At 44.4% G+C, this 25,566-nt stretch overlaps 1 protein-coding gene across 1 annotated transcript in view; it reads left to right on the top strand.

Moving 5' to 3' along the window:
• Positions 1–25,566, top strand: part of SEMA3D (semaphorin 3D) — a 111,044-nt gene that overhangs the window by 46,644 nt on the left and 38,834 nt on the right. Inside the window, exons 8-10 of the mRNA XM_056846855.1 lie at positions 17,144–17,258; positions 18,898–18,967; positions 21,742–21,886. Of these exons, the coding sequence (XP_056702833.1) occupies positions 17,144–17,258; positions 18,898–18,967; positions 21,742–21,886 (330 nt within the window). The remainder of the gene's footprint in view (positions 1–17,143; positions 17,259–18,897; positions 18,968–21,741; positions 21,887–25,566) is intronic.

Here is a 25,566-nt window from a genome sequence, read left to right as displayed (position 1 = left end):
GATTTAGAATTACATCACTTTCTGTCTGCATATCACCAGGGGGATAGTATTATAAATGGAGAGGAAGTTCTTTCAGCATTCCCAATCAGGCTGCGGTGCATAATTTGTCATGACAAATAGCATCTTTGATATTGGGCTTGCAAGGAAACAGAACTTATCAGCAGCTTATCTGCGGTAGCTGGCATGCCATTTTCGGCTTGGGGAAAACAAGAATGTTCCCACTCATATCAGATGAAACACATCTCATGCCTTGGCTTTTGTGCTGCGATATTTTCCCATGCAGGATTAGGTATATTGAATGCAAGTCAAAAAAGGTTTCTGCTCAAAGGCAAATACACATTTTTTTAAAAATACAAATGCATACATACATACACAAGCACACATAAATCCCTGCTCCTTTTTTTATCAATAAACACAGAAGCCAGGTATCCAGTCCTGTGCTGGTTTCTTGCAGGGGTGTTGTTTGAAACTGACAGCATCACTTGTGTTTCCTGCCCTTGATGAGCCAGCATGGTGTAGTGGTTAAGAGCGGTGGTTTGAAGCGGTGGAGTCTGATTTGGAGAACCAGGTTTGATTCCCCGCTCCTCCACGTGAGCAGCGGAGGCTAATCTGGTGAACTGGATTTGGTTCCCCACTCCTACACATGAAGCCAGCTGGGTGACCTCGGGCTAGTCACAGCTCTCTTAGAGCTCTCTCAGCCCACCTACCTCACAGGGTGTCTGTTGTGAGGAGGAGAAGGAAAGGTGATTGTAAGCCGGTTTGATTCTTCCTTAAGTGGTAGAGAAAGTCAGCATATAAAAACCAACTCTTACTCTTGATTCAGATGATACATTCTGAATCAGGGGTAGGCAACCTTTTTGGCCCAAGTGCCTGAAAGTGGAACTGTCTGCAGAGATGCTGTCTGCAAAGAAGGGGGGCTGGGCTATGCTTGGCCAGGCTCACTGGGAGCCAACTGAGCCCCAGCAGTAACATCCCCATCTCAGGTGCTCTCCTTGGATGCTTGGGGGAGGGGGGAGAACTAACCTGCAGTGTCAAGAAAGATGTGCCAGCTTTTCACACAGAAGCTTGGGGTTGCCTGCCCCTGGTCTGATTCGACACATCTTAGCTTCATAGTCAGAGAAACCATGTTTAGTGGGTCAATCTATTATAGGGATTGACCACTGGTGGCCCAGGGCCTGAAACCTAGCCCTGGGGTTTCTCTGTTTGAACCCTATTATCGTCCTTTCTCCCAGGAATCCCCCCCTGCTCATGCCCTTGGATTCTTCTCAACTGAGAGCTGAGATCTCCCACTGTCTTTTGACATTGAACAGCAGCTATGGGAGAATGGGGTTAACTAGGGTTGCCAACTCAGGACTGGGAAATTCCTGGAGATTTGGGGGACAGGGTAGGGCAGGGTTTATGGAGGAAAGGGACTTCAGCGAGGTATAATGACATCGAGTCTACCCTCCAAAGCAGTTGTTTACTCTGCGTGTCATTTTCACAATTGAAACCCGTGCCCTGTTGAACTTGTCTCCTTCATTCCCTCTATGCACATTAATTGCAGCTCAGATGGCCCAAGTCTCTATTAGTAAAATGTCATTAGGGGGAAGCTCTTCTCCCCCTCCCCCCCAAAAAAAACCCCCTCTGTGCTGAAGTCTTAGTCAACACTGGGCCACCTTCAGCTGCTTTTTATCATTAAAAAGTAAATGTGGAGATTTGATTGTGGCTCTCCCTTGTAATGTATCATAAACTCCTATGCAGGCAAAGCTCCCTTAACCTCATTGGGGAGGGGGTGTAATGGAGGCTCCAGTAGAATCCTGTTTTTATATTTTCAGGGAGTAGACATGCTGGTCTGCAGCAGAACAGTTCCATTTGACTCTAGTGGCATCTTAGAGTCCATCAAGATTTTCAGGGTATAAGCTTTTGAAAGTTAAAGCTCCCTTCATCGGACTCAAGTAGGAATGGAGATCTCTGAGTTTTTATATCCCAGTCAGAAGATGGGAGGGGTTTGTAAAGGATGCTTGTAAATGTGCAAAGGTACAACACATATTGTAATCAGCATTCTATCCCCAAGCATTTCCTCTCTTACAATCAAGCTGCATGCTTGGCATGTAGAAGGTCCCACGTTCAATCCCTGGCATCTCCAGTTAAAAGGAGCAGGTGGTAGGTGATGTGAAAGACCTCCACAAGACTTCTTGGAGAGCTGCTGCCAGTATGAGTAGAAAGTACTTACCTTGATGGACCAATGGTCTGATTCAGTATGGGCAGCTTCATGTGTTCACCCCTCCCACCTTCTGACTGTGATATAAAGACTCTGAGATCTCCATTCGTACCCATGTCTGACAAAGGGAGCTTTGACTCTCAAAAGCTTATATCCTGAAAATCTTATTGGTCTCTAAGGTGCTATTGGACTCGAATCCTTTTAAAAAAAATATTCATGAGCCTAGACACAAGGAAATATGGATGAGCTGCAGAGGAGCCCAAGGAGGGCTCTGCCAAAGCCTGGGTTGCTCTTTACACCAGGGAAGAGTGAGATTTATTTCTTTTCCTTTCTCGCCAGCTGGGCTTGGCTCCCAAGGGAATGAGGCAACCAACATTTCTGGCACTTTCAGCTCTTGGTTTGTTCAGTATATGGCCCCTGTTTAAAATTAATTTCCATCCGGGCTTTCGACTGGATCTATTCCATTGCCTTTGTCTTCCGATCAAAAGAGGGTATCGGAGGATTCCGACATAAAATATAATAGCACAGCATTTGTAGCATAATTACAAGCTTAGAGATCTTTTAATGGTATCTTGATACCCTTACAGTTCACCATTCATTTCTCTAAACAGTCAAAGGCATGCCGGCATTGTTAGTCTGTGTGCCTGTTGAGCACAGCAGAGCATCTTTTCCAAACGGCAGGCCAGATAGCTCTGAAATTTCACTCCCTTTTATCTGTCCCCTGAGCTTCATTATAAAGTATTTCAGCAAAAGGTGCATACATAGTCTCAGTACGGCTTTAGTGCCATTTTAAAAAGAGGACACATTTTTTCCCCTAACAGGAGCTGCTTTTTTTTTTTTTTTTTTAAAGAAAAGCTGACTCCCAGCTTTGCACTTCACAGATCATTAACTTACTGCGTAGGGGTGTGCTGAAGTGTAAGAACAACAATAGCATTCATGGCTATCGGGATGATTGAGGCACATGTGGGAGAATACATGATTTTATTTGTCTTGGACTGTATGGAAACTTCTGATGTGATCTGTTGTCAAAGATTGAATGGAGCCCGTGTTGTGAATATTGTCCAATGGGTTCACAGCTCCCCTTGAAACATCACTACATCAAATGGTGGCATAATGTTGGAATTTTAACATGCTGCTCTGGCTAATGTTCAAAGAAAAAAACCCATATATAATTATTGTGCTTTATTATACTTTATTATTAAGTTATTACACAGTACATTGAAACATAAGGAAATTTATTATCAGTTTGAGGGGAAATCATTAACTTTCAGAGAGCATGTTACATTTTCTCAAGTTCATGATACAAAACAGACCTCATAATGTTGAAATATGTCTCTCATGCACGCAGGGTTTCACACTGACACACAGTATGCCAGGGACAGCCAGTGTATTATAGTGGTTAAGAATGTTGGACTAGTATCTGGGAGACCCAGGTTCGAATCCCCACTGGTGCCATGGAAGCTCACTGGGTGACCTTGGGCCGGTCACACCCTCTCTGCCTAACCCACCTCACAGGGTTGTTGTGAGGATAAAATGGAGGAGAGGAGAATGACGTAAGCCACTGTTGGTCCCCATTGGGGAGAAAGGAGGGTTAACAATGAATTAAATATATACCGCCAAACTTTCTGAAGTAATTCATCAACAGAAAGAATTCAGACCCATCACCAATGTCAAGGTACAACTGTCTTCTCCCAGAATTATTTTTTGTGGCATGTTCCTTCTGGCTGTCTGGAAAGCTGTTGGCCTAGCAATATCATTCAAGCAGAAATCTTCAGCCTTGTTGGGTTGAGGCCAATCTCAAAATATTGGGAGATTCCAAGTCAAGTGCCTTCCTTGGGACTGTCTTTTTGCTTTTGACTGTTTGCTTTCAGAAAAAGGCCAAGGTCTATTTTCTGCAAAGCCAGAGGGAGAAGCCGCCCAGAGATATAAACAGATCTATGACTACAGCCAAGCTTGTGAGTCCATGGTCCAGAATGATTCTAGTGCTTTACTAGTTGGTCAGCTGTTAGGGAGAGTTCTGAAGTGCCCTGGTTTTCTGTTCCATTCATAGCCTTTGGTATTTTATCCCCAGGAATCAGGGAATAAATGGAAACTGGGAAACACATCATAGTCAAGGCACCATGCTGGAAATCACTGCATTAAAAGCTCACATGGCATAAATAGCATGTTACATTGCATAAATAGCATGTTACATTGCAGTCTTAGTCAACATGATTTTTAGCAACACTTCATTCCTGATTGAAGAGGAGATGGTGAAAGGTTCCTGGAGCCGCTGATGGCTCCTCATTTAAAAAGCTCTTTGTTCATCAGAAAGAGGGGCTCTAGCTTTGCCTTCTCTCTGTTATGTGAGTCTTTTGTATACTGGGATTCTTTTCATTTCTGTGAGCAGGGCATCTGTCAGGCAGAAAAAAAAATGTCTAGTCCTCAAACCAGCAAAGAGGGCCAGCATGTGCTCCAAAATGGGCAGTGGACAAAACCTCCCTTTGACTGTACCCCTCCCATCAACTGGCATTCCAAGGTATTTTGGCATGGAACATTTGGGCATTGTCTAATACCTCTGATGATTCTTTCCCCCATGTTACCAAGCTCCATCCTCTGACTGCTCAAAATCTGTCTCTAGTTTCAACTGCTATCTTGCTGTCTGTTTTTTTTTTTAAACCCACACTTTGGTATCCCTAGACATTGATAATTCCCAGTTTATACCAAAGCTCTGCCAGATTTACCAGGCTGTTCTTCAGTGTGACAGGGGCACACATTTTTTTAAAAAGAACAGCCCTTACCTCATGTACACATCTGCTTGTTCGTACCAGTATTTAAGCCATTCTATTTCCTGGTGATCTTACCCAGACATTCTGAGGAAAATGCAGACAGTAACATAATTTTTAGTTATTTTAGCACTCTGCTCGCTGATCCAGAACCAATTCTTTGAAGAATGTCTTGTGATAGATAACACTTGGGTGGGTTTGCAAATGAGCACCTTTTCAAAATAGCCTTTCCCACAGGCTTTCACAGACAGTGTCTCATGGACTTTCAGACTGGCGGATTAATGTTTTATATCAATTAAGGCCACTGAGAGATGGCATAAGAAAGCAGATGGTCACCAGTGTGATCTCATTTCCAAGTTTGCTTTCCCATAAACAACCAAAGCAGGAAACATTCTCTGCAAACTCTCCAGATGTTCAAGTTTTGACTTGAATAATGTGCATCTCTCAAGATTCAGGTCCAGCAATATATTGGGAATCTTGCTCTAAATATCTTTCTTACCCTGTTGGATTGGGAGTTCTTTCATTTTGCTGTAGGCATAATTCAGTTCAGTCCAGTCCAGTTAAGCACTTTTACATCCCATTGAGTTCAGTGAAGGGATGTTCAAGTGCATGATGAAGTCAATAAATGAGCTGTAGTGGTGCAGAGTGGTAAGCTGCAGCACTGCAGTCCAAGCTCTGCTCATGACCTGAGTTCGATCCCAACGGAAGTTGGTTTAAGGTAACGGGCTCAAGGTTGACTCAGCCTTCCATCCTTCCGAGGTCGGTAAAATGAGTACCCAGCTTGCTGGGGGTAAAGGGAAGATGACTGGGGAAGGCACTGGCAAACCACCCCGTAAACAAAGTCTGCCTAGAAAATGTCGGGATGTGACATCACCCCATGGGTCAGGAATGACCCGGTGCTTGCACAGGGGACCTTGACCTTTTAGTGTGCCTAAATGGATTGTGCTCATAGCACGTATTGTCTTATGCCAAGTCAAATGACTGGTCAATTTAGCTCAGGGTTGTCTGTCTGGATTGTGGCTCTTGTGGCAGAGAATAAAAATTAGAATAATGCTTAAAGCATTTTCAGAGCTGTCTTACAGAAATCCTTTCAGCAGCCTCATGAAGTGTGATGGTATTATCTTCTTACTGAAGACTGGGGATGAGGATGAAAGAGTGGGTGGGTGATAGCCACCTAGTGATATTTAGTGGTATTTGACTCAGGGACCGATCAGATCAGCCCTCATTCTCCCAGTTTCTATGCTATATCTGGTCTTTCTAACAGTTGCTACCTGCAGTCTTCCTGTTCATCCTACCCTTCCTCTTAGGGGCTCAGAGAAGTGTACCATTTCACAGTTAACGCTCACAAGAACCCTAGGAGGTAGGCTGGACTTGATGTGTCTGGCCTGAGGTGGTCCACTAAATTTAGATTCTGGTCCAGCACTCTAATCACTATTCCACACTAGAGATGCTGCAAATTTTGTCACAAATGCATTTATTTATTTTCATTTATTGTCTGACTTTTTCACTGGAATGCAAGGCAGTTTACTAGTCTGATAGAAGTATTCTGTGAAGTGATTACAACGTGATAACATTTGAATGATAATATTTGAATCTCAAAGCACAGATTCCTAGTAAAACAACATAATGCAGTGGAGCTGAGCTTGAGGGACTGGAAGAAAACACACATTATCCCTAATAGATGTTACCTCCCAAGCTGATCCATTACATCACAGCTGTGTTCCTCCAGAAGAATGCCCTGAACAATTCTGAACATTCTGTGCAATGACAGAAAGATAATGTAGGAGCTGCCCCAGAGAATGTAGATGAATGGGCAATTGCCGATCGTACCTGTTTGCAGGGTGGCACCTTGAGAAGGCTTTGCTCTGATGCGTGGTGCTGTTACAGTGGGACATGGCCAGAGAAGTTGTCCTGCGAGTATGTAGGCCCAAGGCCATTAAGGACTTTGTTCTCCTAATGGTGCAATAAAAGCAGTTGCCAGCCTAAGAAAGCGGAAGAATAAAAATGCAGGATACTTGAAAGTTCAATTGATGATGAACCACAAAACAAATGATTCAGGGAAATCCTGATCTGTTGAACTGTTTATGGGAAAACGTGGAAGAAAATAGTATCTGTGTCATACTTGTATCAGATAAGCTGATAGGTTGTATAATGAAATGTACCACTTCAGTCTGCAGAACTGCATTTCTGAATGCTCCTGTACATACTAAGTCTTTGCAAGGAGAAAACTAACATTAAAGGGGACACATGGGCTCGAATCATACTTCCTATAAGCTATTTTTTCCTCATGACCAACTTTTTAAAATAGTAAGTAACTTCTGCTGGAAATGTGCAATTCACTCTACATCCTCAGGACTATTACACGTCATCGTGCAGCATATGTAGATTGGATTTAAGCCCTCCCACCCTGCACTTTGGAAGGCCCTTCACCATTATTTCCACACTTTCAGCTGTGGTTGCTTCACTTGCCTGAGGACACGAAGAGGCTATCTACAACTTGGTTTGCTGTGATGCTCTGCTTGTATATTCTGCATAGTTAAATTGTGGAACTCCTTGCCCCAGGACATTGTGATGGCTGCCAACTTGAAAGGATTTAAGAGGGGAGTGGACATGTTCATGGAGGTGAGGGGTATTCGTGGCTACTAGTAAAAATGGGTACTGGTCATGATGAATATCTATTCTCTCCAGGATCAGAGGAGCATGCCTATTATATTAGGATAATGCTGCTGCAGTTGTCTTGTTTGTGGGCTTTTTAGAGGCACCTGGTTGGCCACTGTGTGAACAGACTGCTGGACTTGATGGACCTTGGTCTGATCCAGCTTGGCCTTTCTTATGTTCTTATGTTCTAAGCTACCGGCCTCCAAAAGCACCAGGCGTCACTTGCTTGGAGTGTCAGCCCAGTGGAGGACAAGCCATGTTGGAGGCTTGTATCACATTGCAAGCCCAAACCACAATGAGAGCAGTTGTGGTGGCAACTTCAGAGGCTGGAACGCTGGACCTTGGAGGGCTTCTGCCACTTCCAAGTCGCTTCTTTGCACCCCAGCTCAGCCCCTTTCACAGTCTCTACAGAGTGAAGAAATGAGCTGTTAGAATATTCAGCAATGTTGGATGATATTATCAACGTTTCCTAGAACTGAATTGCGCGGTTGAGGATAAATGTAGTGTGTGGGGGGGGAATAACACGTGCAGATGATGTGATATTCACTATTCATGCTTACCACAAACCTCAGTCTGTGGCAGGCAAAACCCACAAACCCTTTGCAATAGCTGGCTGTGAGTAAGGCCTTTTGCTTTTCCCATTCCTCTTGGGCAAAACAGGAGCAAGGGAAAGATTGTCACGCCTTTTCTAGTGTGTGCTTTTCCCACCCACCTCCAATAAGAGCTCGATTATTTCCTAGGCGAAACAAACATGCTCCAAGATTGCCTTTGTACAGTTCCTTGTTTTAAAAGAGAGAGGGGTGTGAGCTTTTGCACAGGATTTATAACAAATGTTTTATTCCCCAACGGCAGCTAACAATGCTTGACTTTCTGCATATTTCACATGCAGTCCTGTTTTGCTTCTCTCAGCATGCACTCACTCTTCACATCGTGTTCCAGCCTTGCCAATTCAGTGGGTCTTCGAAAAGGGTAAGGGAGGGTACAGACAGAAAATAAATACTAATGTCTACTATGAGGCTTTGACTGAAATGCGTAATAACCCCTTGCTTGGACCACTGAGGCTTGCTGTCTCTCTACAAACACTTTCACCTGGCAGGGGGAGAGTTGCTTTCTGTCTGACTGACTGTCTGCCCTCCAGCGCCTCCCTCAACTGTGGGAAGCGTTTTGGAAGCCCACCCCACCCAGGAGTGAAAATCATCCTCCGCCTAGCCTTTCTTGGTTGGGCCTGCTATTTTGCTGTGATGTCACTACCGCAGGGCTTCGGGGGTTACCGCCCTTTGTATTCCCAGCGATGTATTAAGAGTTTGAAAATGTTATAAAAAACATTGCTTTAAAAGGGTTTTTGGATACCACGGCTTATAAATGGTTGGAAGACGTCTTCACAGCTAAAGGGGCCAAACAAAGTGCGAACAGTATTTTTTATAACATTTTCAAACTCTTAATACATCGCTGGGAAAACATAGAAAGTGCAAACAGTATTTTTTATAACATTTTCAAACTCTTAATACATCGCTGGGAATACAAGTGCGGTAACTCCCTTTGTCCCTCTAGCGTGTTTCTGTTGTATGGGTGTCTGGCCTTGGTCAGGGGTGGGGATTTGTTCATTAGTGGGGGATTGGGGCTAAAGGACTGTTTTAAATATGAGTGTTTTGTGTGCTTGACTTTTATACTGCATTATGTGAAATTGGAATGGAGCTCCAAAATATCAAAGTGATGCAGGGGTGGAGGAGGCGTAGCAGTGAGAAGAGTGCAGTTTATGAGGGATCTGGTGCTGGCCCATCCTGGGGAGGGGGGTTACTTCCCCACTTCATCACCCTATATATCAGCTCTATATATCCTTATCCAACTCCTCTGGTGATGCGGCGGAGGACCTGAATTGCCAGCTGGCTGCTGTAGTGAATTGGCTGAGAGTGAACAAATTGAAGTTAAACCCTGAAAAGACAGAGGTCATGCTGGTTGGGAAGATGGAAACGTTGAAGCACATTGTGGTCCCCACTTTTGACGGAGTTCAGCTGACTCTTGCTAACTCAGTTAAGAACCTTGGGGTTATACTGGACAGCGTTATTACTGGAGGAACAAGTTAGTACAGCTGAAAAAAAGTTTTTCTTCCAACTGAGCACTGTACATGGGCAAATGGGCAAAATCAACTGGGCAAAATCAACAACTGCCTGTACATGTGCCTTCTCCATTGTGGCCCCCACCTTATGGAATGACTTTGATAGACCAATGGGTCTGATTCAGTACAAGGCAACTTAATGTGTTCATTGAGGGAACCCTACCAGGGAACCTGGCAATATAAATCCCCTCCCTCCTTCCACACACTTCATGTGTCACGATAATCAGCATTTTTCTAGAATTAAAATACTTTTAAAATGACAGATTCTGCACTGCAGTAGCCGCCATTCTGTGACATCCTTTTTTTCTCATCCCACTTGGTGAATCTAGTCTGATGTTCATCCTCTTTTCTGATTTCTTGATTTAGCTGGGATCACACAGGCAGCATTTCCTGACACTTGTGTGCTTAGACTTCCTAACTTGGCACAACTCCAAAAACAATTCAGGGAAAAACTTCCGGATAGGATGTGAAAACATTTTCTGACTCAGGAGTCATGTTTTCCATAACTAACCCCATAATTCTATGGATCTAGTATGGGAAAATTTGCTGCTCTAACAACACAATAGGAAATCTTTAAGAGCATAAAGAGTCTCCCACACGCAGCTCAAACAAAGGCTGTTTCCAGAGGCTTTCTCGGCCAGCATTTCTTTTACATTTCTTCAATCATTGCTGTAAAATATTGTCTTCATTTACCAAAATTCTGTGATATGAGATCAAAATTCATAATGAATAATAAACAGAAGACTGTGGTTTTTTTTTTTAAGTGGTAGCAGTATTTTTCTTTGGCAAACTTGGCTTACATTTCTTTGGAAATCAATTAGTCCAACTTTGTTCTGATAGATGATGAGGGCCTACAAATAAAGCAAATTACAGAACTTGCCCCACAAAGATTTGTTTGTTTGTTTGTTTGTACTGTTGACCCACAAAACCACCAGGCTTTGCCCATGACCTACTGGGTCCTGCGCTATACTGTACCTATGATTTGCTTTATTTTGCCCTAATGACTGATAACTATGAGTGCACCAAAAATTATGATATTTTTCAGATTTGGGTATAATAAACCTGTTTTTTGGGTAAATCTGAAAAAAGCAGAATCCCCATACTGATCCAGTGATCAGTTCACCATAATCAAACCAGCTTACAAACACCTTCCCCTCCCCACCCCAGACACCCTGTGAGGTAGGTGAGGCTGAGAGAACTCCAAGAGAGCTGTGACTAGCCCAAGGTCACCAAGCTTGCTTCATGTGTAAGAGTGGGGAAACAAATCCAGTTCACCAGATTAGCCTCCACTGCTCATGTGGAGGAGCGGGGAATCAAACCCGGTTCTCCAGATCAGAGTCCACCGCTCCAAATCTGCCAAGGCAGAGGTTCTTTAAGATTTGGAGGCAATGAAAATACTAGTAGGTGGAGAAAAGGAAATGCTTTACTTATAAAGTAACCCAACATTCCACAATACACAGTAACACAAAGTAATAACACTTTACATGAGTCTCTCTCTCCTCCTTGGCTGCAGGGGCTCCGTGTGCAGCATCCAGAGAGATCCCAGGGTCAGCAGTCCGGTCACACAGCATCCAGCCTGATCTGTGTAGAAGCCCCTTACATGAGTCTCTCTCTCCTCCTTGGCTGCAGGGGCCCCGTGTGCAGCATCCAGAGAGATCCCAGAATCCAGTCACACAGCATCCAACCTGATCTGTGTAGAAGCCCCTTTGTTCGTCTCCTTCTTGGGTTTTTCACTCCAGCCAGGTACTTTGGGTTGACTTAGGACACCTGGCCCACAGCCCTGCCTTCCTAATCATGCACACCAGCTGCTACATGAATCAGCATAGACTGCCTAATCAACTAGTGGAGTACATCTGGCAACCCAACACACTACAGAAACAAACTAAACTAACATTCATTATAAAAACTATACTTTCATATAGGGAATATGGAGGAATATGTGACATGTCAACCTAGAACTCCTCGTACAATATTCTTCCGCATATTGCCACTACAATCACCACTCTTAACCACTACACCACGCTGGCTCTCATGTATGCACACATTGTAATTGCTAAGGGATTTAATGAGATGAAGCACTATTACTGGAGGGAGCCATACATAACAGTACGTTTCAAGCAAATAACCTTGTTGGTGTGAGAAAATCAGAAAAACCATCACCATAGAACACCTCTGTGAATTTAGCCTCTTGTTGCTGGGGCGAGGGAGGTGAGGAGAACTGATTTATTTGGGGGTAGTGCTATCAGCAAAGTTACTTATGCAAGGAGTGTTCCAGGAACTCTTCTGCTGCCAGCTTCTTTGTCTTTGATCTCCAATTATTTCCTTCTGCTCCTGCCAGGAATGCACAAGCATCAGCCAGAATGAATAACTTGCTGCGGGCTAATTAATAAGCAACTTCTTCAAATTCCACTTGTTGCCGGGATTGATTTATGCAGCTGCTCAGGGTAATTACTATTTTAAAAATGTAATTCGTCTGCATCTCCCAGCGTCCTCAAGTTTGATTGATGTTCAAAAAAAGATGCTTTCAGCTGTTCTTTCACCCCCCTGACGTGTGTCATCTTCACTTACAGTAAGATTTAAGAATCACACGTTGCGGATGTGCTTTGTAATTTTTCCTGGCATCTGTTCTTGTGAATTACAAAGTACGCATTTTGTATTCTGTTGTAGTGGAGATGTCTGGCTCGTGCAGTGCAATTTAGCCATGATACAGTGAGAAGTGCTTTAGGTCCAATGAAGAAATGACAAGAACGGCCATGTCATGAGAGGAGTTGTGTGGGCAAGGGTGATCCAGCAAACATTATTATATACATGGATTTCTAAAAGACTACTGAGTATGTTTTTTCTGTCATGGGATAAGAGGATGGGTGCTATTATGGATTAACATTGGTTAAATGATAGGAGCCCCGTGGAGCAGAGCTGCGGTACTGCAGTCAGAAGCTCTGCTCACAACCTGAGTTCGATCCCGACAGAAGTTGGTTTCAGGTAGCCGGCTCAAGGTTGACTCAGCCTTCCATCCTTCCGAGGTCGGTCAAATGAGTACCCAGCTTCCTGGGGGTAAAGGGAAGATGACTGGGGAAGGCACTGGCAAACCACCCTGTAAAACAAAGTCTGCCTAGTAAACGTCGGGATGTGATATCACCCCATGGGTCAGGAATGACCCAGTGCTTGCACAGGGGACCTTTACCTTTTTTAAATGATAGGAAACTGAGAGTAGGGATAGTTGGACAGTTCTCTCAATGGAGGAAAGTAAGCAGGGGGGGTTCCCACTTGGATCTGTATTGGGACTTGATGCTCTTTGATTTGCTCATAAATGATCCGGTATTGGAAGTGAGCTGTGTAGTGGCCAAGTTTGTCAGTAATGCCAAACTATTCAGAATGGGAATTACCAAGGCCAACTGTGAAGAACTCCAGGAGAATCTCTCCAAATTGTGGGAGTAGGCAGCAATGTGCCAAATGGAGTTCGATTTGAATCAATGCAAGGTGATACATGTTGGAGCAACAACAGCAAAAAATCCTAAATTGAAATATATGTTGGTTATATGTTGAAATTATATGTTATATGGTTATATGTTGGTTATATGTTGAAATAGGAGCCCTGTGGTGCAGAGTGGTAAGCTGCAGTACTGCAGTTCGAGCTTCTGCTCACGACCTGAGTTCGATCCCGACGGAAGTCGGTTTCAGGTAGCCAGCTCAAGGTTGACTCAGCCTTCCATCCTTCTGAGGTCGGACCTTTAACTTTTATATGTTGAAATATAAATCTAATAAATAAATAAATGGTGGGAGAAGGAGCTTGGCAGTGGGAAGGGCATGGCCTCGCAGCCCCTGGTCTTGTTTGATGGCCTCCCAGGGCAACTGTGTGCGTAAAATGCCGTCAAGTTGCAGCCGACTTATGGCGACCCCTTTTGGGGTTTTCATGGCAAGAGACTAACAGAGGTGGTTTGCCAGTGCCTTCCTCTGCACAGCAACCCTGGTATTCCTTAGTGGTCTCCCATCCAAATATTAACCAGGGCTGACCCTGCTTAGCTTCTGAGATCTGACGAGATCAGGCTAGCCTGGGCCATCCAGGTCAGGGCCCCAGGGCAATTATTTTATTTATGTGTTTGTTTATTTGTTTGTTTATTTTCAATCCCACCCTTTCCTGACTAGAGTCATTCTCAGGGCGGCTAACAACCAGGAATACAGTCTATTAAAATAATGTACTGTATAATATATAGACTATAGTTAAAACCTTATTAGCTTTAAAATTCCAGTTGGCGCCCTTAACATTGAAACAATGGATGTCAAACAGGATGCCGGACTGGAAGGACCTCTGCTGTGATCCTGCTGGGCTCTTCTTGTGTTCTCATGTGCCATTTTTTTTGCTGAACAAAAATGCTGAATTAATGCAGATATTTTTATGTTCTTGATCATTGTTTCTGTCTCATGCAGACGTGTGTGTTTAATGTCCCAGATGAAATGATGGAGGGTTCTGATGAAATAAAAAAAAAGATCCATGCTGTGTACAGAAATTGCTTGCTTTAAAGTTATCTGTTTTGACAACTTTGTGATAGATCTCCAGAGGGGATGATCAGTCTGGCTGCAGCAGAAACTTGAGCAGGCAGGGACAGGTCAGCAGCAGCACAACAAGAAATGGAAAAGAGCCATTCACTATAAATTAATCCAAACTACTACAAAGTAAAAAATTCAGACTATCAGCAAAAGTCTGCCAAGAAGACTTTTGGTGGAGAGATGCTGTCTTTGCACCAGGACCTATGACCTCTATGCCAGGTTTCTGTATATCTGCTTTAACTATTGGTCAGTTGCTAACTGCCTCCATAAAAGATGAACATTTCTTGCTGATCATAAGCCTTAGTGTTTTCTTACCAACAGCTGGGATCTTTAATTTTGACTTTGTGGGTTAAACATTCATTTTTCAAAACGAACGGTTTTGTGTAGTTAAGTTCTTTCCAAAATCAAAGCCAGGGCAGAATTGGACTGGCTAATCTCTACAATACTACTGTTTTAATTTGTTGATGTTTTGTTACCCTTGCAAAAACGTTGGATCCAAACCATCCCATGGAGTGAAGGTTAGGGGATCTGGAACAGGATGGAACACGGGGGCTCCAGCAGAAAAATGGGAATTGGCACATCTCTCCTACTCTCCTTTGCTTCCCTCAAGTGTAAACAGAACAGAAGAGTAATCTCTGCCAATTCCATGTTGTTTCTGAGAAATCCTGATCTTCAGCGGCTGTAAGGGATGGGGGAATAGTGCAGAGGGCTGCTTTAGGTTGGGCAAACAGCAATGATAGCTTCCAGGAACTCTATCTGTGGCACAGTTGAATATATTCCTTTGCTTTCAGCTGCATGGGTCCCTTCCCACAGTGTTTTGCAAGCCTGGAAGTCCATGGTCTTCAAGGAGGAATCTACAGCATTTCTTGCTATCCATCATCCCCCACCAGCAAGCACTCAGTCTCAGGGAGCTACAGTTTCTGGAAACAATAAAAAATGCTATTGTGTGTGTGTGTGTGTAAAGTGTTGTCAAGTCACTTCTGACTCATGGCGACCCTATGAATCAATGTCCTTCAAAACGTCCTATTGTTAATAGCCTTGCTCAGGTCTTGCAAGCTGAGGGCCGTGGCAGTATTTCTACCAGCACATCAGCCCACTCAGTCCTATGTTAATTGTTAACAAAAATAGGAGGGGGATAGGAAGGGAGCCCAAGTTGCCCTTCTTGGTTGCTAAGAAGGGATTCTTGCCATACATGAGTGAGCAAGCGGCTGCTTAAATCATGCTTCAGTTGTCACAGTCTGACTCTTACATAGAGTAAGTAAGTTTATTGATACAGTCTGTTTGACCAGCCAAACGTTATGCATAAAATTAACTGACTTAATAAAACTGCAAAATGTATATAAATTACAAAATTAGATAAAAGTCTAATGCTATTAAAATGTAAGATTTTAACACAAATCACGAGAATTAACTTAGCATATTAATATTTAACTTAATATTTCTAAAAATATTACATAGATTGTGTATCTTGTAATGTAAACTGCATGCAAAATATAATCTGCTTCTGCATCTGAGAATGGAATTTTGAATGCTTCAGAGCAAGGTGATTTCCAATAGAATCATTGTCCTGGGGCAAGATGTAGGATTTGAGTCCTGGAATGCCTCTTTCAGATCGTGCACAGCATTCCCTTTCTGCTTTTGCCAAGCTCATTCTTGTTGCTTATTATTTTGCTTTGTCCTGGACCACCTTTGTTCTGCCAAGCCTGTAATCATGATAATGGTCCTGTTGGTGTACTCTCTGTGCTGGAACAATGATCACTCCCTCAGAAATAAATTTGGGTCCAGAAGGCTGAGAGGCCTACAAGAGAATGAACAAATCGAACTTAGAGGGTAACAAAGAAACAGAGCCTGTTCTAATAAACATACTGGGGTGGCGCCTACCATTCCACTGAGCAGAGTTTATTAATCAATTAACAAATTAAAATATTCATACCTCATCTTTCATTTTGGCTCAAGTTTTAAGCTTTCCTCCAATTTTAAGTGGCTTTTCTGTTGGAGGGGGAGTAATTTAAGTTGGTGGAGGAGAGGAACCACTTCAGTTGGAGGAAGGCTCCTTAGATGGTTGGATCCACCTCACTGGCTACGCATGGTGGGCCAAAATATCCACAAGCACCTACCCACCACACTGGGAACGCCTAGCTTGCGAATATGATGTGATTCCACCTGTGTGAAGTGGTTCCTTCTCAGATGGCCTGTGCAATGTCAATCAGGTGGGTAGTTCCTATTTGCATTGGCTATATTGCATGGAGGTGGGATTGCCAATGCCCAGTGGTGGCGAGCAAAATCCCGCCAATCCACCGGGCTGCCTTCCGAACAGCTGAGGGTTGGCAGGCAATGCATGCATGTGCGCCTGCTTGCCGCACCCACGTTACTTCCGTGTTTACCAGGAAGCAACGCGGATGCTCTAGCAACCTCTGCCGAAACTCTATGAAAACCATAGAGTTTTGGTGGAGATTGCTAGAGCGTCAGTGTCGCTTCTGAGTAAACCCAGAAGTGACATAGGCATGGCGTGCAGGGGGTGCGTGTGCATCGTGTCAGGCGCACATGTATCGCGCACCCCTGCCAGGCCCTGAAAAGCTCCTGCCAGTGGAGGTAAGGGACCTGGCAACCCTACATGGAGGTCCAGCAGGCCCAGAGGTGGCCCAGAGCCTGGTGGTGAACAGCTACTGCTCTTTCTGGATGGTAAGTTTGTTACAGACAGCCCACGATTAAGACAGCATTTCAGGAAAATGGATGTCCTTTACAGGTTCCTTAGTTTTCCAAAATAACCAAAGTAATGATGAAAAGAGCTGTTTTAGGTTTAGTAGGGAAGTTGCCCTGGTTCCTAACGGAAGTTGTTGCCTTCTTTTTAATTAGAATGATATGGGAGGTCAGCGTAGCCTGATAAATAAGTGGACGACGTTCCTGAAAACGAGACTGGTGTGTTCGATCCCTTGCTCGGAGGGCGCCGACACGCATTTTGATGAGCTGCGTAAGTGCTATTGAGCTTTCTCTGTCACTGCTCTTTGTTTCTGTCTCAGGAAGACACCCAGCCCAGTAGGTTCTCTCCCAAAGTATCAGCTACTATCTGCCTCCATGAATAGCTGGCTCAAGGTGCATCACAGGAGGAGTAACACGAAAGAGTACCTGGAGCACCTGATGAAATTATGCAAAAGAAAATTGCATATAGAGCAAACTAACAACCTTCTAATGTTCAAGGCACTCTGTGCCTGTGTGGAATCTAGGGTTGCTAGCTCCAGCTTGGGAAATACATGGAGATTTTGGGGGTGGAGCCTGGGGAGGGTGGGGTTTGGGGAGGGGAGGTACGTCTATGGAGTATAATGCCATAGAGTCCACCTTTCAAAGCGGCCCCTTTCTTCAGGTGAACTGATCTCTGTTGCCTGGAGATCAATTGTAATAGCAGGAGTTCTCCAGCCACCACCTGGAGGCTGGCAACCCTAGTGGAACCCCGCCAGAAGCAGCAACTTACGGATTCTGCTGTCCAAAGATACACTTAGTGATTACTGAATGAGGGTCTTGAATGCCCATTGTAGACACTGATACCAGCACACTTCTGTCATTACCTCACTTGCATTTTAAATAAAGGGTTTTTCCCCCCAGTGCAAGTAGAATGCATAAAGTCACAGTTGTTGCTGCCTGTGCAGTTGCTCTTGTGCCTGCCTTGTCTTCTGCAGAACTTCTGACCATCTGGTCCTTCCTGCCAGCAAGTGTACCCAACGTAGAGGCGAATCCCAGTTCTTTAGGAGATGTACTACGTGTTCTATTAACACTCCGTCAGACAGAATCGCACATCTCTCTTGAGTTCCATGGACGTCATCATGGGAGCAATTGCAAAAGTGGTTACCACCACACTAGGAGCTTTTAGTTACCCCATTGGTGGCTGAGCAAACCAAGAAGTTCTAAATAAATGAAACACACTCTCTTTTTTTGGCAACTAATGCTTAGTCCTCGTGAGGTGGTAAACCTGTGTCTGCACTTTAGACTGCAGACTGAATGCTCCTCCATACAAAATAAAATCCCTGCTCATAGAAAACTAGTATACTAAGGATTTTCTTAGCTGCCTGCTGCATTCCAAAAGTGGTACAGCTGAGGAATAGTTTTTCCCCTTCAATGAGAACTGGGCCTGAATTAGTGGGTGCGAGTTTGTAAAGTTATACAAGTAAGGCTCAGAGTGGTGGTGGGGTGGGGTGTGCGTGTGCATAGCCTGGGAGAAGAGATTGTCATAGTATCTACCCAAACACCTTTTTTCAGATTCAAAATGGAGGGAATTATTTGAAGTTCAGACTAACTCTGAACCATCATATGGCCCAGATTTTACAGCGTTAGATATTATCAGATTTACTTCATTTACTTATTTAATTCTTCAGGTGTGTAATGTTAGACAATGTTTAACTATTAACTCCTGTGCCTTGCTCTAGTTTAGCTCTTTATTTATTGAAGGCATTATATTTACACACTGCCTTTCCCTTATGGTTCAGTACAGTTTCTGTACAATGTAATAAATATAAGCACATGCCACTCTTGGACATTGATGAATTTGAATTTTATTTGCCTTTGTTTCCAGGGGTTAATGTTGTAATTTTTTTTTAATGACATATTCTCCATTACAGAAGATATATTCTTACTTCCTACCAGAGATGAAAGGAATCCTGTTGTCTATGGTGTCTTCACTACTACCAGGTATGGCCTTGGTCTTTTAATTCAAACCAAATGAAGTCAACAGGAGATGTCCTTAAATAACCCCTGTTCAGGTTGTGCCACCTGCTAGGATTTAAATTTGATTACAGTTAATCATATTTTACCTTTACAACAGTACTATGAACTAAGAGTCGACACCTTAACATCACCCATTGAGAACCAATTGGTAACAAACTTCAGGTCTGTGCCCCAGCTAAAAAGCATCAGATAAGTAGCATTCTCTCCACTTGACTGTTTTCACAGCTCCTTAGAAAGCTAAAATGTTGCTCCATGGAGGAAGGGCAGGACGTCAATATGACACTGAGCTGGTGGGAGCTCTGAATTCAGGTCTCCATATCCAGGCACAACACTCCATCCACTAATTTAAACTGGCTCTCACATCACCTATTTCTCCCCTTCAAGATAAAAACAAAAATATATTTTTCCAGCAAGGCTGTTGGTGGTTACAAGCCAATAATTTTAATCCACCATGTGCCAGCATCTTACAAACCCCCTTTAAAGTGTGTGAGTGTGTGAGAGAGAGGGGGGGGGAGGGGGAGGGGGAGGGGAGAGAACAATGTTAGGATGCAGGTTTAAACCACAGATGATCAACTAGTTTTGACAAAAGGCTCCTTTGACAAGGGAGGCCACCGACCCAAGGGCCCCCCATTGGCCTTTGGGGTAGCAAATGGCATCACTCATTGGGCCACATTTGTCCGAGGGGATGCTGTCCCTGATTTTAAACTGCAATTCTAAATTTAGACTTCATGTATACTAATTTAGACCAGTGCCTTTCAAATATCCTACATTCAGAGAAGCCTTTCCACATCAGTACGTTGGTGCCTCTGGAGCACACGTTCAGATGACAACATTGACTCACCTGTTGGGTGCGGTTGTTCCTTCACCTGGGTTTAGAACGTTCCAGAACACTTCCAGCAGGTCATATTGAATGGGAAAGAGAACTAATGGCGACCAAACTGCCTTTCTGGAAAGTTCCTGTTCGATTGCTAGTCTCTTCACTGAAGAATCCCACTAATCTTCTGCAGAACTCCAGAGTTCCTAGCAGCATAATTTAAGCACACAATGATCTAAGCGGCCATCCTCTTGCCCCGTGGCGCAGAGTGGTAAGCTGCAGTACTGCAGTCAAAGCTCTTCTGATGACCTGAGTTCGATCCTGACAGAAGTCGGTTTCAGGTAGCCAGCTCAAGGTTGACTAAGCCTTCCATCCTCCCGAGGTTGGTTAAATGAGTACCCAGCTTGCTGGGGGTAAAGTGTAGATGACTGGGGAAGGTAATGGCAAACCACCCCGTAAACATAGTCCACCTAGTAAATGTTGTAAATGTGATGTCACCCCATGGGTCAGTAATGACCAGGGGCTTGCACAGGGGACTACTTTTACCTTTTACCTCTTGCCAAGGGCTTTGCATATATACCAACTACTAGGCAGCTGAGTAAGTTTCTGGTCTCCAGTTAATCACAAACCAACTGCAGCCAGAAAGAGGGAGCTCAGCAGGCACAAGCTCTCCTGTATCTAACAAACAAGGTATTAGAGCACCTTCTGCGCTGTGAGTAGCCACACCATCAACAGCAGATGCATTCAGAAGCAGCCTCATATAGTGCTGCTGCAGCTGGGCATTTCAGATTTGCAGTGTTGCACCAGATACTGAAGGCGCCACACTGCACCCTTCCTCTTCTCGGGGCTGGTGCCTGTGCTTCCCCTTTCAAGCAATTATTGGCAAGCTGCCATTGGTCATTTATGTATGGGAATTTTACCTGGGGTTCATTGCTCGCTGGGCCCCCACTTTCCTGTTGGGAATCTATGCACCAGCAGTCTTCAAGCTCAAACCAAGTCTCGCCCCTTTAAATGCTGCTTTGTAACTGGCTTATTTGTAGTGCTTACTGTGAGAGAAAAATCCCCCCCCCCAAACCCAATTGCCACATAAAAAAGAATTTTAAGAACAACAACATTAAAAAAAATGGAGCAATCTGAAAGGAAGGGGGGGGGGAATCCAAGCCTCTGTTTTAAAAAGCCTTTCTTCTGCTCAGAAAGAGCTCCGAGGAAGTATTTCAATCCCCACCTCTGGACATACTGCTTTGTAATTGACTGTGAGCAAAACAAATTTGTGTGCCTTATGCACTTTGCATTATGAACGGGGATTTCACCCCGGGCTTTGCTCAGGGATGATGGAAGAGTCAAGTAAATAGAGGAATGGGAAGACCTGGACATTGTGAGGGCTGGCGGTGAGGTCCTCTCTAATGGACGGAAAACTCATGCATAACTTCAAGGAACAACTGAGACAGACAGGGGGGAAATGTGAGTGAAAATACCCATGCATAAACGACCATTAGCTGGTATCTTGAAGCTTACTTTGCTATGCCAGAGTAAGTAAGAGCATGGCTTACACAGTTGTAAAATTATGACCTTTTGGGTCAGATAATATGATGCAGCTGTGGGGAGGCACCCGTTGCTTCACACTTCCTCCCATTGCCACCCTCCTGAAAAGCACATTCTTCTAAGCTGATATAGAGGACAAGGTCGCAAAGCATCTGTGATGGGAAGATCTTTTCAAAATAAATTGAAGGAAGAAAAGGGTTAGGCACCTTCTCCCACTGCCCCTCTTCTGCTCCATCTGGCAGCCTCTGGCTGCTGCAGCTTAGATTTTAAAAGGGAAAAAAAAGAGAATTGTTCATTGTCCAGTTTTGCCCTTAGCCACTCTTTTGAGATCAGTGGTGTTGTTGTGCTGAGCAAACTTCAGTTCCTGCTTGTTTTCTTTCAGCTCCATATTCAAGGGCTCCGCTGTTTGTATGTACAACATGGTTGACATCAGAGCAGCTTTCAATGGACATTATGCCCATAAGGAGAGTGTGGATCACCGCTGGGTTCAATATGAAGGGAGAATTCCATACCCCAGGCCTGGAACAGTGAGTATCCAGTTCTCCCTGTTCAATCTTCTCTATAAATGTTGTCAAGTGTTTTGTCTGAATTGTGTGTGTTTGTGAGTATGTATGTATACACTGAATTATATATAATGTATATATTATAATTCAAAACATCCTGGAAAATTACACACACACACACACAAGCAGAAACCCGCAAGGACTTGCAGGAGGCATCTTATCCCCACCCCTTGCCACTATTTCTGCTTTTCCTTTCTGATAAGTCCCCATAGCCTTTTCCCAGTTCCTGCTTCCATCTCTCATTCCCACCCAACAGCCAACCTACATTCTTTCGCTCTTCTGTTTTAAGCTTTCTCTACCTAGGAAAACTATGGCCCAGTTGTGTGGTGTCAGCCACTAGGCCAGGCCCACTTGCATGCTAAGGAACCCTCAGTGACTTGTGGGGTGGCATGTAATTTTCCCCTGTTTCCCCCTCCCCTCACTAATCCCTCTTTCCCTCCCCCTGGCAAAATGAGAAAGCGCACGCGCGCACACACATACACACACACACACACCTTTCTAGACCTATTTTGGCCTTTGACGGAGGAATCACTGGGGCCAAGCCTGGCTAGGGTTGCTAGCTCCAGGATGGGAAATATATCCTCTCCTCTTTGCCTGCTTCATTATCTCCTTGTCATCCATTCACCAACCTACCTTTTATCTGCCTATGATCTTCAGCTATATTTATTATTTATTTACTTCAATTATATCCCAACTTTCTCCACAGTGGGGACCAAAGCAGCTTACATTATTCTCCGCTCCTCCTTTTTATCTGCACAACACTCCTGTGAGACAGGTTAAGCTGAAAGTATGTGACTGGCCCAAAATCACCTAGTGAGCTTCCACAGGAATATGGGGATTTGAAGCTGGGTGTTGCAGACCCTACTCTGAAGCTCCAACCACTAGACCACTCTGCCTTTCATAGGGTGGCTGCTGTTGAAGAGTAGCAAGCAGCCAGGCATAGTTGAGTCAGGTGGTATCAAGTCACGCAGAGGTTGCTTAGGGTTGCCAACCTATAGGTGGGACCTGGAGTTCCCCTGGAATTACAACTGAATGCCAGATGACAGACATCTGTCCCCCTGTAGAAAATGGCTGCTTTGGAGACTGGATTCTATGGTATTATATCCAGCTGAGGCTTCTCCCCTCCACAAACCCTGCCCTCCTCAGACTCTACCACAACATCTCCTGGAATTTCCCATCCTGGAGCTGGTAACCCTAACCAGTCTTGGCCCCAGTGATTCCTCCCTCAAAGGCCAAAATAGGCCTGGAAAGGGCTCTATTTGTGTGTGCTTTCTCATTTTATGAGAGTTTCCTTAGATGTTACCATTAACATGTTGCTCTGAGATAACATTGAGCTTGAGCTGTCTTTTCCCTGGCTGTCTCTCTCCTCCTCTGCTCTCCTGATCTCTGGCTAATTTCTGTGAGTGGGTGGGGATCATATCTGAGCCATCCACACCTCCTTTGATAGAATAATGCTTTGCTTTGTCCAACATGACATTGTGAGTTCACACGTGGCTCTATTTTATTTGTGTGCTTTCTCGTGTTATGAGAGTTTCCTTAGATGTGACCATTAATTTTTACCCCTTGTCAGTATAAATTGTTGCAGAATATCATAAGTAAATAGTGGTTGAATTATTATTTTTTACAATACAATAAGAAAAATGTGAATTATGGGGGAGGGGGTAGAGGGAGAAAGAGGGAGGTGCTGGAGAGTGAAGGGAAATCTGTGTTTTTCCTTCTTGTAGAAGCTATTGGCCTAAGTGGCAAGTGAGGAAAATAAGCCTTTGTTGGGGTGGGAGGAGAAGCAGAGGAAAAGAAAAGGGGATGAAGAAGACCTACATCTATCTTGCAAACAGGAAGCCAGTAGTCTTAAGAAACCATTTCACTTTTGAGCTGGGTTAGGTGGGCTATCAGATGACTCAATCAATGACACCACAGCCCTCAGTTTGCAAGACTGGAACAAGGCTGTCAATGATAGGACTTGAAGGTTATTAATTCATATGGCCTCCATAATTTGGTGGCCCTTGACACACAAAGAGGTTGGAGATTGACATTTTTCCAACATTGAAGATTCAGCAGAAAGTGAAGCTCTCTTGCCAATGATCCCCGCCCAAGTTGAGCTTTATTTTGTTTATTTAAAACATGTATACTTGTTCAGGGTGGCTCACAAAGTAAATGATACAATAGAATAACAGAAAATAGCATGAAATTATCAATAATATGCCAGCCAGGGCATCAAAACAACGTACAACAGCAGCCCTTAGGCTCAGCACAGGAGCATAAAAGCACTAACGGAGGTGAGGAACACTTCTTTGAAAAGCCTGAGTAAAAAGAAATGTCTTGGCCTGGCAACTAACAGAGAATAAAGTAGGCACCAAGGGAGCCTCCAGGGGGAAGGCAGGGGAGGTGGGCCTAGGGTTGCTGACCTCCAGGTACTAGCTGGAGATCTCCTTCTATTACAACTGATCTCCAGCCGATAGAGGTCAGTTCACCTGGAGATAGGGTTACCAACCTCCAGGTACTAGCTGGAGAGCTACTGCTATTACAACTGATCTTCAGCCAATAGAGATCAGTTCCCCTGGAGAAAATGGCCACTTTGGCAATTGGACTCTATGGCACTGAAGTCCTTCCCCTTCCCAAACTCCACCCTCCTCATTCTCCGCCCCAAAAACTTCCCACCGGTGGCAAAGAGAGACCTGGCAGCCCTACCTGGAGAAAATGGCCGCTTTGGCAATTGGACACTATGGCATTGAAGTCCCTCCCTCCCCCAAACCCATCCCTCCTCAGGCTCCTCCCCAAAAACCTCCCGCCAATGGCAAAGTGGGACCGGGCAACCTCAGGTGGTCCCCACAGAGCAGGGCTTGAGAACCAGTGGGCTGAAGGGTACAGGTGGAGGCAGTCCTTCAGGTACCCAGCCCCAAGCAGTTCAGGGCCTTATAGGTAAGAATCAGCCCTTGAGATGTGGCAAGAATCAGGCAGTCTGACTGCCTGCCTGCCTGTTGCTGGCAGAATTGCATCTGTGTGACTACCTGCCAGGCTAGTAGTGGTCTCGCTGCTCAGTGAGGATCCCTGCAGGCCCACTTTTTAATGGCCACAGTTGCACAAAGTGCTACTTGCTACCTCCTCTGGGTCTCATGTGAAGGTACCATCAGCATCATTAAGTTTTCCTGCCAGATCACAAGCTCACAGTCTAACATGCCCCTGTGGATGGTGGTGTGGGATCTGTTGACCATCTGAATCCAGCTGCAGGTAGCATCCCCCAGACGTTGCCACTGTGTATTTTGGTTTCTTGCTCTCCAAGCCATTGGGCGTTCTTGGTATGGAGCACCCCTGGACTCCCTTAAGACAGTTTGCATTCCTGACCAAGTCAAAGAAACCCAGAATCCACCTGTTGCAGGTTCATGCTTGTAGGGTGTGCAAGAGAATAGAATTCAGAATTGGCATCAGTGGCTAATGGGACTACCCAGGGTGGAAAATCCCTCCTTTTTTAAAGTTCCTGAGAATCTAGCAGCAAATTCAGAACAACAAACAGGCGCACCGTGAAGTGTATTTTTCTTTCCTGTGGATTGCTAGAGATGCAGGTTACTTCCTTCAGGCATTTAAACACCCTTTTGCGCAAAAGTGTGAAGTTTTATGTTCTGCTCAGCGTTTATCATCTCATAAGT

This window comes from Euleptes europaea, chromosome 3, assembly GCF_029931775.1.
Source record: "Euleptes europaea isolate rEulEur1 chromosome 3, rEulEur1.hap1, whole genome shotgun sequence".
In the NCBI taxonomy this organism is placed as follows: Eukaryota; Metazoa; Chordata; class Lepidosauria; order Squamata; family Sphaerodactylidae; genus Euleptes; species Euleptes europaea.
Note: the sequence above shows the minus strand (reverse complement) of the source record. Positions and strands in the feature narration are given on the sequence as shown.